We start from the raw sequence: 12189 nt of genomic DNA, 5'->3' as shown, positions 1-12189 counted from the left end.
TCCCGCTCGCCACAACTAGAGAAAGCCCCGCGCAGCAACGAAGACCCAATGCAGCCAAAAACAAATTAATTATTTTTAAAAAGTAACATAAGCTGGATATGGTAGAACTTTGGTTAAGTGGGGAGAATTCTTGATGCTTGAGAGTACATTTGGAACAAACAAAAAGTAGGAAATGATATATTTTGTTATTTCCAATTGTAGGTCAGGTAAGGGCAAAAAGTATCGATAACTTCAAAGCATTCTAGGAATGATACTGAGCCCTGAGCCATGGAATCTGAACTGTTTGGGTTCACTCCTGGCTTGGGCGGGGCCGGGGGGGGGTGGTGCTGGTGACAGCCGTGGGGACATATGTTCCTTCCTTCTCCACTACTTATTTCCTTGTGGAACTGTGGTTTGGACACAGTCATGACAACTCTTCACCCCTATTAAAGTCTCACAATGGAGCAGGTCCCCTTAGACTGAAAGCACAAACCCAGGAGCGACTCTAGTCCCCTCCTGCCTGTGGCCCTGCTGCCCACCTCTCCGCAGGAAGCCTGCGGAGAGATGGTTGATAACAAAAGCCAGTAAAAGTACATTCCAGGAGGGAGGGATGCTGAAGCGCCAAGTGAGGTCAAGCCAGTCAGCAGTTAGAAAAGGAGGCACTTCTCACACTTGCTAATGAGTTTGACGCTTGTGAAACATAAACAGGAAGTGGGAGCTCTCCAAAACGACCTGAAGGAAATCCACTCCCAGTTTGGTCGAAGTGTGAATCCCAATTCTCTAGGTTGTCAAGGGCACTGCCAATTAAGACTGACCCCACCCCAGCCCCCAAACTGCAGCCGACGCTAATTTTCACCCGGGTCCAGCGTTAACCCCATTTTTTTCTATCTTTCCCACAGCCAGGTCACTCCGCAGCGGGGTGACTGACCCGAGGCGTGGTGGGAAAGGCTTACAGTCATCTCTCAACTCCCCGATCTTGCAGGGCAGGGCAGCACAGAGGTCAGTGAAATCCCCAGCCAGGCCTTATTTTAGTCATGAATTTCCACTGGCTCCCTCCTCTGACTGCATCAGCGCTGCTCACACCGCGGGCTTAGAGTTTCAGCTGTTTTCCCTGCTCCAGGCAGTTAGAAGGTCACAGAGGCCGGACTTTTCCGGGGGAGGCGCGCGGGGGGGGGGGGGGGGGTGCTCCGGCGGCCCAAGTGAGATTGCGGAGATCTGGGGCCGCTTGGAGGAGGCCTTTCTGCCCCAGGCTCCGGGCAATGGGTTAACTTCTCCCCTCTCCTCCTGTGCCCAGGCATCTTTGTTCGTATTAAATTTAAAAAAATATATTTTTAAATAAAAACAAAACCACACACACTTCCTATCTTTTCTTTTTTTCCCCCTCTGTCCGTCGGTGGCACCGATATAATTTTCCCAGGGCTGCCTTCCCCTCACTGCCCAGCGGAACCTCTTCTCAGACGTTCCTGTGAGTTCAAGGGCAGAATCTGTATTCGATTCGCCCACAGTTTATCTAGCAACGGGCACAACGCCTGGCACAGGGTAGGAGGCTCAACAATATGTGTCCAATGAATGAACGCTAAGATGTCACTGTGATGGGCAGTTTGTCCTAGTCTCTCTCTTCCTTCCTCCTCCGAGCGCAGACCCCACACAGCACCCCCGAAGTCCCCGGCAGGAGGGAGATGGCCGACCCTGGCGGGCACACCGCAGCCCGGGGGCCTCAGCGCCAGGGCAGAGGGGCTCGCAGTCGGGAGCGCTGCGGCCCGAGCCCCGGCCACGTGAAGTGTCACACCCCGGGCTGCAGCAGGGCAGGCGCGTCGCTGCGGTTGTGTAACGTTGCGGCCCGAGGGGATGCGTCCTGCTCCGGTGGGGGCAGAGAAGGGAGGGGACGCAGGGCACCGCGCCCTGTATCTTTCTGTCTGTGCCTGACTAGCCCAAGTGCGGGGCGGGGAGGGGGGGGCACTGGGGCACACTGGGGGGTGCTTAAGTGGGTGCTCGCCGGCATGCAGGCTATGCCCGGGAACGCAGCTCCGATGGAGCCAGGGGCCCGCGGCGCATAGCCTCGCGGGTCAGGTGCGCGCAGCGTGCTCGTCGGCGGCCTCGGCTGCCCCTGAGCTTGGCTGCCAGCCCGCTTCCCATGGGGTGACATCCGCCCCGCCCCTCGGCCCCTCCCCACGGCGGGCGATTCCTGGACGCTGGGCCGAGGGGTGGGGGCAGGGAAGCCGGCACAGAAAGAAACCCCAGCCTCTGGGGAAGGCGCCGGGGTGGTGGTGCGGGGGGGGGGGGGGGGGGGGGGCGGGGAGCCGGGCGACTCCCTCCGCTGTGCGCCGGTTCCTCCGAGCGGGCCGCGCGGGGGGAGGAGGAAGAGGGTTGGGCTGCAACTAGCGAGGGGATATTCCTCTCCCGGCTTGAGTCAGACGCGGGCGGGTCCGTCCTCCCCCGTTCCCTCCCAGGAGACGGGAACTTACTTCATTTCCCTGGGGCAGGTTCGCCCACGTTACCAACCTCCCCCCACCTCTCCGGCCCCTTCCAGTTTTCGCGCCCCCCACCCGGCTGGGCAGGACCCGGTCTGCGCTGCCACCCCCTCTTCGGGGAAAGGCAGCCGCAGAAACCTGGGGGCCGGGGGTGGAGGCGGGGGCTCCCTCGCAGCCGCGGGAGCGTCGTCCAACACGTGAGACTCATGTGATGAAGCCGGGGGAGGGCGGGCAGGTCGCTCCTTCCCTCCCCGGCAGCGGCCAGACGTGCCTGGAGTCACAGGGTAGAACACGTAGCTCCAACCCACCCACTCGTTCCCATTTAACCCAGCCCGCAGCCTCTCCATTACTCCTCGGCTCGTCCCCCCCCCCACCCCGCCCTAACCGGCCCCCCCACCGCGCTCCCTCCCGCCTCCCCGCCCGCCCCACTTCTCATTCACTTGGCTCACACGGCGCAGACGGCGCAGGGAGCACACACTGCCAGTCTGTGCGCAGAGCCGGAGCCCGAGGCCGCGGGTCCACCATGCACGCCCCCAACTGAAGCCGCACCTCAGAGCCGCAGCTCCCGGCAGCCCAACGGATTTCAAGGAGCTCAGAGTCCGAGGAACCCCGGCGAAGAGACCTCCGAAACCCTCTCCAGAACACTCCTCACCCGACGCTCTGCCGCTGCAGACAGGAGCGCACAGTGGCCCCGGCTCGCCGCGCAATGGAGCGGATCCCCAGTGCGCAACCGCCCCCCGCTTGCCTGCCCAAAGCGCCAGGACTGGAGCCCGGAGACCTACCAGGGTAAGTTGGCACCCCGGCCCTTTCAAGCCTCAACTCCAGTCCTGCGTTGTGCGCGGCTTGCAACTCGGAGTAGTTCTGGGCGCATCCGGAGGTTCTTGCCAACCAGGGCTCCTGCAGCCGGTGCGCAAGTCACAGCCATTCCTCGTCCCTTTCCCTGCAGGATGGATTTTGCCCATATGTACCAAGTGTACAAGTCGCGGCGGGGAATAAAGCGGAGCGAGGATAGCAAGGTAAGAGCACCGCGCCCCTCGGGACCCCAGCCCCTCGCACGCGCTGAGTTTCCAGTAAAAGTTTTCTCACTTTGCGGCTGAAAGGGGTATGCCAGGTGTGGGCTCTGTGCCTCTACTGAGTGGCCTGGAGAAGAAGGGGCGGAGGGGAGCTGGTTCTGGGTGTGACTCTGCTCCGCTGCCCCGACTCCTCGCGCCGCGGCGGGGGGAGGAGGAGGGCTCCTCACTCCCGTCCTCCCGCGCCCACCGTCTCCCCGTGCGCTTCGTAGGAGACCTACAAACTGCCGCACCGCCTCATCGAGAAAAAGAGACGTGACCGGATTAACGAGTGCATCGCCCAGCTGAAGGATCTCCTCCCCGAACATCTCAAACTTACAGTAAGTGAGAAGCTGGCCCCTGTCCAAACCAGCTCCTCTGCCCAGAGGGCGGGCGAGGGTCACTCGCCACCTGCAGGCCCCGCTGGGAACTGCAGACCAGATGGCTCGATCCGAGCTGGTGGGCGGCTCTGTTTGGGGGTACCCTTCCCCAGGGTCAGAATTTTCTGTCAGCCTCGTGCAAATGAGGTGAGAACCGTTTGTACCTCTCCAGGTTGGCACCGACACCGGCTGGCCTTCCCTTGCAAGAGTTTAAGACTTTCCCTGCTGGCGATTTTCAGGGTTCTTTCGTTTTCCTGAATTGAGCAAACCCAGCAACTCGCAAATATTTTACCCCCTTCCCCCCCGCCCCCCGGTCCCTTTTTAAAATAAGAGGACTTGTTTTGGGTGTGTGTGTGTGTGTGTGTGTGTGTGTGTGTGTGTGTGTGTGTTTTAACGCCCTGTCCTTTCTTGGCAATAGCCAACAGCTTACTAGCTTGGCAGGCTTTGGTTGGGGAAAGAAAAAAGAATAGTATTTAGGGAGGAAGAAAAAAGTGTAGATGAGCTGGAAGTCATGACAGGATGTCAGGAAAGAAACTAGGGAAAGCCTCTTGGCTGCCAGACACAGTAGAAGTCTCTCCTCGGGTTGACACCACTGCAGAGAAATGTTATCTGCGGATTCCCCTGAGTTAAGGTCAGCAACGGCTGCTGGAAAAATTTATCTGTAAAAGCTTTCTCCTGAGCTAGCTGCTGCTTCCAAAAGGCCTCCAAAGATGGGTGACAGCTTGTTGTTCTTTAATCAAAAATATGTATTGAATACATTTTTTTTTTTTAAAACTTCATCTATAAACTTAAAACTAAATTTAGCCAACCAGGAAAGGTTTTTTGTTTTTTGTTTTTTCTTCCTTTATCTCATTGCTAATTAGTGTCCCAGAGGTGGGACTTCTCTGCGCTCACTGCTGACCGAGGCTCTTTTTATTCCAGACTTTGGGTCACTTGGAAAAAGCAGTAGTTCTTGAACTTACCTTGAAGCATGTGAAAGCACTAACAAACCTAATTGATCAGCAACAGCAGAAAATCATTGCCCTGCAGAGCGGTTTGCAAGCTGGTGAGTACCCAAGCCTGGCTATCATCTCCTAAGAGTTCTAGCACAAATAGAGAGCCTGTGGGCTCAACATCTAGTATGAGAAACATTCCTGCAACAAACTGCTTATGCACATTCGTTGGGGGAGATGCCGTTTTATCCTTCCAAAAAGGTCAGACTTTTCATTCGGAACGCTGCATGTGCCACCTGGCGTGAATACGTATTAGTCAAATGGTAAAATATTTCAGTGGCATTTTGACTTAAGAGTTTCTGGATTCTGGGAGTTTTCCCCCCTCCCTCTGAAAACGCCAAGGCACCTATAATTTGCATCGTGGGTGTTTTACAGTTGTTCTTAGCCCTGTTTCATTGGAGAATAAATCATGGGTATGCCCCAGTGTTTTCCTGTTCCTCTACTTCCTTATCACTCGGTGTGCGGTAGGATCCTGGCAGGATGACAACAGGAGTTTTTCCTGCATTTCATGTGATTCCCTGAATAGCCACTAGGTATCTTGGTGAATTACACAGTCTAACGAAACCATTGAAGTTTCATCATCTGTTTCTACTGACTTCTAGAGAATCACAGCCACCTTCTAACCATCTCGTCTCACCCATTCCAAGTCATACTGTACAAACTAGGGAGAAATTCCTCTACCCACCCCCTCATCCCATTCTTCTCTGCCCTCCTTTCCAAACAAGTATGATGAGAATCACAAAAAGCCAGCCAGTGCTTCTGCCAGTTTCCTTACGGGAAACAGGAAGATGATCATACCTAATTTCTTGGGGATCATGAAGGGAATACATGAGAAAGACTTAGAAATAGCCTTTAAAGACGACAGCATGACTGCAACTCGTATAAGTCATTGAAAATAAGCTTACTTTAGGTGACACTGTTCCTTCATTCTCCTTTTTTGACGATCCGGTCACTTCCTATGGTGAAAAGATATAAATTGACTATAAATTGGTTATAAACATACTAGGATGTTCATTGCTGTGTCACTTATACTGGAAACTCAAGAGCAACCTATAAATTCAACAAGAGGGGAAGCAGTCTGTCTCTATTAAATATGGTCTGTGTCTGTGATGGGATATTATACAGCCATTACAAATCATATTTCATCTCTGAGTGGTAGAATTACGGATGATTTTTATTTTATTCTTTATACTTTTTGCTGTCATCCACATTCCCCCGATCCTATTACTTTTGGAGTTAGGAACATAAATCAGCAAACGCTGTTAACAGAAAGGAAAGCTCTGGGTCTTCGGAACATAGGTGTCCAGGTGAACCACAGGGCCTTCTGAAACGTCTTCCTTTGGATCTGTGTTTATCCAGGTGATCTGTCGGGGAGAAATGTCGAAGCAGGTCAAGAGATGTTCTGCTCAGGTTTCCAGACATGTGCCCGGGAGGTGCTTCAGTACCTGGCCAAGCACGAGAACACCCGGGACCTGAAATCTTCCCAGCTCGTCACCCACCTCCACCGTGTGGTCTCCGAGCTCCTGCAGGGTGGTACCACCAGGAAGCCGTCAGACCCAGGTGCCAAAGCCATGGACTTCAAGGAGAAACCCAGCTCCCTGGCCAAAGGCTCTGAAGGCCCAGGCAAAAACTGTGTACCGGTCATCCAGCGGACTTTCGCTCACTCGAGCGGCGAGCAGAGTGGCAGTGACACGGACACAGACAGCGGCTACGGAGGAGAATCAGAGAAGACTGAGCTGCGTGTCGAGCAGCCGTACTTCAAAAGTGATCATGGACACAGGTTCACCATGGGAGAAAGGATCGGTGCTATTAAGCAAGAATCCGAAGAACCCCCCACGAAAAAGAGCAGAATGCAGCTCTCAGATGATGAAGGCCATTTCACTAGCAGTGACCTGATCAGCTCCCCGTTCCTGGGCCCACACCCGCACCAGCCTCCCTTTTGCCTGCCCTTCTATCTGATCCCACCGTCAGCGACTGCCTACTTGCCCATGCTGGAGAAATGCTGGTATCCCACCTCTGTCCCAGTGTTATACCCAGGCCTCAACGCCTCTGCCGCAGCTCTCACCAGCTTCATGAACCCAGACAAGATCTCAGCCCCCTTGCTCATGCCCCAGAGACTCCCTTCTCCCTTGCCAGCCCATCCGGCCATCGATTCTTCCGCCCTGCTCCAAGCTCTGAAGCAGATCCCCCCTTTAAACTTAGAAACCAAAGACTAAACTATTTAGGGGGTCCTGCTGCTTCGCTTTCCTTCCTCCCTACTTCCAAAAAAAAAAAAAAAAGTGTTTGTGAGTGTAGCAGGATTGTTCCAGTGTGTATGCCAAGATCATCTGAGGCAGGGAGAGAAGACTCAGGGGTGTGTGTGTGTGCGCGCGCGTGTTCGTGCGTGCACACACGCATATGCATTGTGTGTTGGTATGGGACATTAAAGCTCCTTTTGGTGTAGGGAAGACATGAAGGATTGCCTGACATCAGGAGACTCAGGGGGGACTGTCGCAGACCTCTGGGCTTTTCCCCTCCCAGAGAATAGCCCCCTCTGATAACAGATCAGCTGGATTTTCAAAAGCTTCAAAGTCTTGGTTTGTGAGTCAGTCTTCACTTTGGGAGCCGGGTCTGTGGCTTTGAGCAAAAGGTACTTTCAAAAGAGGGCTTTCCAGAGTGCAGTTCCCAGCCAGCTCTTAACGACCCCACCCTGCTCCCTTTTATTGTCTCCATGACTCACCACACGGGGACAGGGCAGGCAGACAGCTTTCTGCAAAGTGGTGAGGTAGCAGACACTGGCATAGCCCGGTAGTGGCCTGGGGAGATTTCCGCAGGTCTGCTCTCCACCCCTGCCTCGGGTGAGTAAAGAGAATGTAGTTCCCTACTCAGGCTTTCAAAGTGATTCGCTTACTAACGATCTGAAACAGGCGTCCTGGTACAAGCCCAGCTGCCAGGGGAGGCGGGAGGGGTCCCCCGGGCCTCTGACACCTGTTTCTAGTCTCACCTAGAAACAGTTTCTCTGTCCAGGGAACCAAACCAGGCTCTGAGAGATGCAGGTGCCTAGGTTCCAAGCACCCCAGAGCGCGTAAAAGCTGAGTAACAAATTGCAGTTTCAACGAGCAAAGCCAGACTCGGCTCTCAGCTCTCTCCTAAAACTCCTTTTAACCAAGCTTAGCTTCTTAAAGGCCTAACCAACCCTGGCAAAGCAGCATCCTCTCTGCAGGCTAATTCCCCTCGCCCGACGGCGTATGGAGTGTCCTTATTGCTAAAAAGGATTCTGTCTTCTTCAAAGAAGTTTTATTTTTGGTCCAGAGTACTTTTCTGACTTGTCCAGCTCGCCCTGCACCAGCTTTTTGAAATGCACTATGCTTGGTCACTGATCGTGTTTTAACTTTTTCTTTTCCTGTTTTTATTTTGGTATTAAAGTCGTTGCCTTTATTTGTAAAACTGTTATAAATATATATTATATAAATATATTAAAAAGGAAAATGTTTCAGATGTTTATTTGTATAATTACTTGATCTACAAAAGTGAGAACAAATGAATGTATTCCTGTTTTTGAAGAGAATAATTTTTTTTTCTCTAGGGAGAGGTACAGTGTCTATATTTTGGAGCCTTCCTGAAGGTGGGAAATTGTAAATATTTTTATCTATGAGTCAATGTTAACTAGTTGTTTTAAAATACTTAATAAAATAATCCTTTTCCTGTGGAAGAGAAAGATGGTCTCCCGCATTTTTAAAAGAACTCTCAAGGGTGTGATATGGCCGCCTTCTGCCCTCCCCTCTTGGCTGAAAGCAACAACTAGTTAATCTTGGTGTGATTTCATTCAGCTTTTCCCATGCCTGTATTCACACAGAATAAGCTTAGTCAATTTCGTAGGTAAATATTTGTTCAGCTGTTTTTTTAGACTGACCTTAGCCAGAGGCTTACTGTCAGCCTGTGCCTCTTTCCAGAGTTAAGCAAAAAGCCTATTTTTTCCCCCAGTCTGCTTTTGTCACGGTCCTTAAAACTTGACAGAAAATCAAAGTACGGAATCGTGGGCTTCAGCGTCTGGGGAGCTTGCTGGAGGGGGGCAGCACACTGAGGGAAGATTTAATGGATTACAATGCAATAATAATTGCCGCTGGGGATAGCACCTCTACCAAGGCGACTTTTTCGAGTCTAGCACGGTCTAATGGGTTTGCCATATCCTGTCCAATTGCCGCTGAAAGCAACATTCCATGATTAGTTTCTACATCCTTCCTGGACTTCCTCTCATTGGGTGTGTTTGTGCGTGAATGAATATTGGTGTTCCTTAGTCAAGCGCTTATGAAAAAAAAAAAATTCCATGGGAAAAGAAGTGGGAAATGACCCGGTAGAGTGAGCGTTTCTGCCTGTCCCCTTCTCCGTCTCAGAGGTGTCCTGATGTTTCCTGATGGCCAGCGCCTGGCTCGCCACGCTCCAGATCCCAAAGCATCTTCCAGAACCCTCTGGCTGTCTGGAGCCCATGCAGGGAAACTGCCCCCAGGGAGTTCTCAGCCAGGCAGAGACACCACCTGCCCTCCGTGTCTGTTTGCTTCAAATGTCACCTTCTCTCTCTGCTGCTGAGCCAGCAGGCGACAGGGAGCATCGCCTGGTTTGTGTGAGGTGCCCGCAGGCAGCCTGGTGTCATGGGAGGAGCCCTGGACCAGGAGTCAGGAGATGAGCTGGTGGTCTTATCAATGAACCGGTAGTCTTGGCATCGCCCCGTCCACACCTGTTTGTGGTTCAATAAAAAAGGATTCTGAGCCCCCAGCAGGCAGACAGCCATGGGTAAGGCCGTCTTTCTCCCAGCAGCTTAGGGCCTGGCCCTCAGGGTCTCCTGCCTGTTAAGCTCCTGAATTCCTCCATGAATTGCTAAGCTTTTCTGGCTAGACTTTATGGGTAAAAAACCTAAACAAATCAAGTGTATCCAGGGGATGGAGCCCTGGGTTGAAATCAAGGCCAGGCCTTTTGGCCTGCCCCCCTCTCCTCCCTGGGCCGAGACTCAAGGAGTAGCTGTGGAGACAGAGCAAGTGGTGCAGCACCCTGAACTAAAAAGGGTTTGGGGGTTCCACACAGCCTCAGCCCAGAATCCCACGACTGGAGCCTATGGAGCACCCCTCAAAGCAGCAGCCCTCCCTCTGCCTCCTTTTCTGCTTCCAGTTTGCCCTTGATCTTCTTTCTAGGTCGGTTCCAGCAGGTTCCAAGTGGTTTGGAGGGAGATGTGGAGGAGGGGTTCGCACCCCAGTCTCTGGCCCCTTGGGGACAAACAGGACCTCTGTTAACCAAGGGGTGTGTGTGAGTGGGAGGGGCTGAAGCGCTGGCTTTGGGGCCGAGGAGAGGTGGCCAGAGGTAGGGGGAGCGGACACTTGCGATCCAGCCGCCTTCAGACAGGGCGTGAGCCTCCGGCCAGCCGGGATGGTCTCACCCAGCGCTGACCTGCCTCGCCTGTTGACACAACGTCACGTTTCCGACTGCAGCCCTTTCATGTGCGGCCCGCGGCTAAATGCGGCTGCCGGTTCCTGGAAGCAGACGTGCCTGGCACCGCGTCAGCAGAAACCTGATCCCCGGAGAAGCTTGGCACGGCCGCGGGCTCGCTCGGCCCCCAGAATAGGACCTGGCATCGGGCGCCGGGCAGCCCCCCTTCGCGCCCCGCGGGAGGGAATCCGAGCGCTCTCCCGGGGTTGGGGGGGAGGGAAGGCTTGCTGGGGGCGGGGCGGGGTGGAGCTGGATTTAGGCAGGGCATTGGAAAAAGAACCTAATTAACTAGAAGCTAGAAGCTTCCCACGGGTCATGGCTCATTAATGAAGCCTAACAACCTAGAAGGACCATTACGGGTACTAGTATAATTTACATTTTGGAGATAGATAAAGGCACGCTCAGAGAGGGGAGTTAACTGGCCCAAGGTCACACAGCTTCTGAGTCACTAAACCATGAGTAGAATGGTGGGTATGTTGGTTTCTGCCTCTTAATTGGATCCGAGGGGAAGGCTTTCAGAATCTGGTGGCGCACAGTAGTAGTAATACCAATACCAATACTAGCAGCAGCTTGTAGCACTTATTATTTGCCAGGCACTCGTCAAAGCACTCCATATACAAAAACTTAATTTTCACAGCAACTCCATGAGGTAGGTTTAATTATTATTCTCCTTATATGGTTAACAAAATGTAGGCAAGGAGAGGCTAAGTAACTTGCCTAAAGCCACACAGCTCCGGTGGTGAATTGGAATTTAAACTTTGGCAATTTGGCTCCAGAGTCTACGCGCTTAACTACAAAACCCCATTGCCCTTCCTGTTAAATAATAGTAATGGTAATCATAAAAATAATAATAGTAAAAGTGTAATAATTGCCTCAGTTACTACCATATTTTGAGTGCTCTCCCGATGCCAGGCACTATATTAGGTAGTTTATGTGAACTATCTCTACTTCCTATAGCAACTGAGAAGGGTAGGTATTTAATAAGAGGTGAAAAACCTGGAGCTCAGAGAGGAGAAATCTGAGCCTCATCAGAGGTTACACATCGTGTGAAGGACAGAGCTAGGCCCTTTCTCTGGTACAGAGCTGCTTCTAAACTGAGCTGCTGTGACGTTGGGCTTGGGCATGCATTATCTCATTTAATCCTCAAAATAGCCCCATGGAATAGGTACTATGATCCCCAGTGGGCAGAGGAGATAACTGAAGCTCAGGGTAAAGTTATTCGCCCGACTCTTTATTTGCTTCCTGACAAATGTCCCCACATACCATCCTGCAGCCAAAAATGGGCCCATTCTCTAATTAAAGAACTAACCCTGACGGACTACTGGAGCTTGGGGCGGGCTGGGCACTTAGGTTGACTACGCTGAGAACCAGAATCTGGGTTTGAGGAAATTCTATGTCAAATGTTCTGGGGTGGGAGGAGGGACCACTCCTTCCCTCACATCTCTCTTAAGGTTAGGAGAGGGGCAGGTAGAGGGGCCTGGGACAGTAGTTACCTATGGACCACTTGGGACGAGGCACTTCTGCTGGACGGAGGGAGGGAGGCTGGGACCGAGTTCCCAGCTCTCTTGCTGGAATGGAGGCTGGAAGGCTTGGAGACCAGGCCACTGCAGCTCCTTCTGTCCCTTGCAGGTTCCTGCAGCCCACACACACCCTGGCCCATCTCTACAGCCCTTGGTCAGCTCCCCAGTACGTGGCTGGTGAGCAGTAAGCAAGAGGTCTCTTCTCTGTGCGGAAGGGGGGTCAGAATCTCAGGCTGGAGCTTGCCGGGCTGCCAGGTTTCTCCTCAGGCCTCTGGAGCCCCTTCAAGGCTCCAAGAGACAGACCGCGCTGAGTTCCCAAGTGGTTGCATATAAAGACTCTG

The 12189-nt window shown here is 52.9% G+C and overlaps 1 protein-coding gene and 1 long non-coding RNA gene across 2 annotated transcripts in view; one reads left to right on the top strand and one right to left on the bottom strand.

The window, feature by feature from the left end:
* LOC116761603 overlaps positions 1-3737 on the bottom strand; it is a 138771-nt gene extending 135034 nt beyond the window's left edge. Inside the window, exon 1 of the long non-coding RNA XR_004352064.1 lies at positions 3233-3737. This is a non-coding gene — a long non-coding RNA (uncharacterized LOC116761603). The remainder of the gene's footprint in view (positions 1-3232) is intronic.
* On the top strand, positions 2344-8568 carry BHLHE40 (basic helix-loop-helix family member e40). Its single transcript, XM_032647531.1, has 5 exons — positions 2344-3236; positions 3397-3466; positions 3733-3840; positions 4801-4924; positions 6231-8568. Exons 1-5 carry the CDS (start codon positions 3157-3159, stop codon positions 7085-7087), a joined length of 1239 nt encoding a protein of 412 aa, XP_032503422.1. The 5' UTR covers positions 2344-3156; the 3' UTR covers positions 7088-8568.
* Positions 8569-12189: the final 3621 nt, after the last annotated feature.

Source organism: Phocoena sinus, chromosome 11, assembly GCF_008692025.1.
Source record: "Phocoena sinus isolate mPhoSin1 chromosome 11, mPhoSin1.pri, whole genome shotgun sequence".
NCBI lineage: Eukaryota > Metazoa > Chordata > Mammalia > Artiodactyla > Phocoenidae > Phocoena > Phocoena sinus.
The sequence above is the reverse complement of the archived record's forward strand: the minus strand, read 5'-3'. Positions and strand labels throughout refer to the sequence as shown.

What these genes read in the sequence shown, in the direction of transcription:
- BHLHE40 (XM_032647531.1), top strand. Translation starts at nt 3,157, where the DNA reads ATGGAGCGGATCCCCAGTGCGCAACCGCCCCCCGCTTGCCTGCCCAAA. An exon ending in GAGCCCGGAGACCTACCAGG is followed by an intron (nt 3,237 to 3,396) that starts GTAAGTTGGCAC and finishes CTTTCCCTGCAG; the next exon opens with GATGGATTTTGCCCATATGT. An exon ending in CCGAACATCTCAAACTTACA is followed by an intron (nt 3,841 to 4,800) that starts GTAAGTGAGAAG and finishes TTTTTATTCCAG; the next exon opens with ACTTTGGGTCACTTGGAAAA.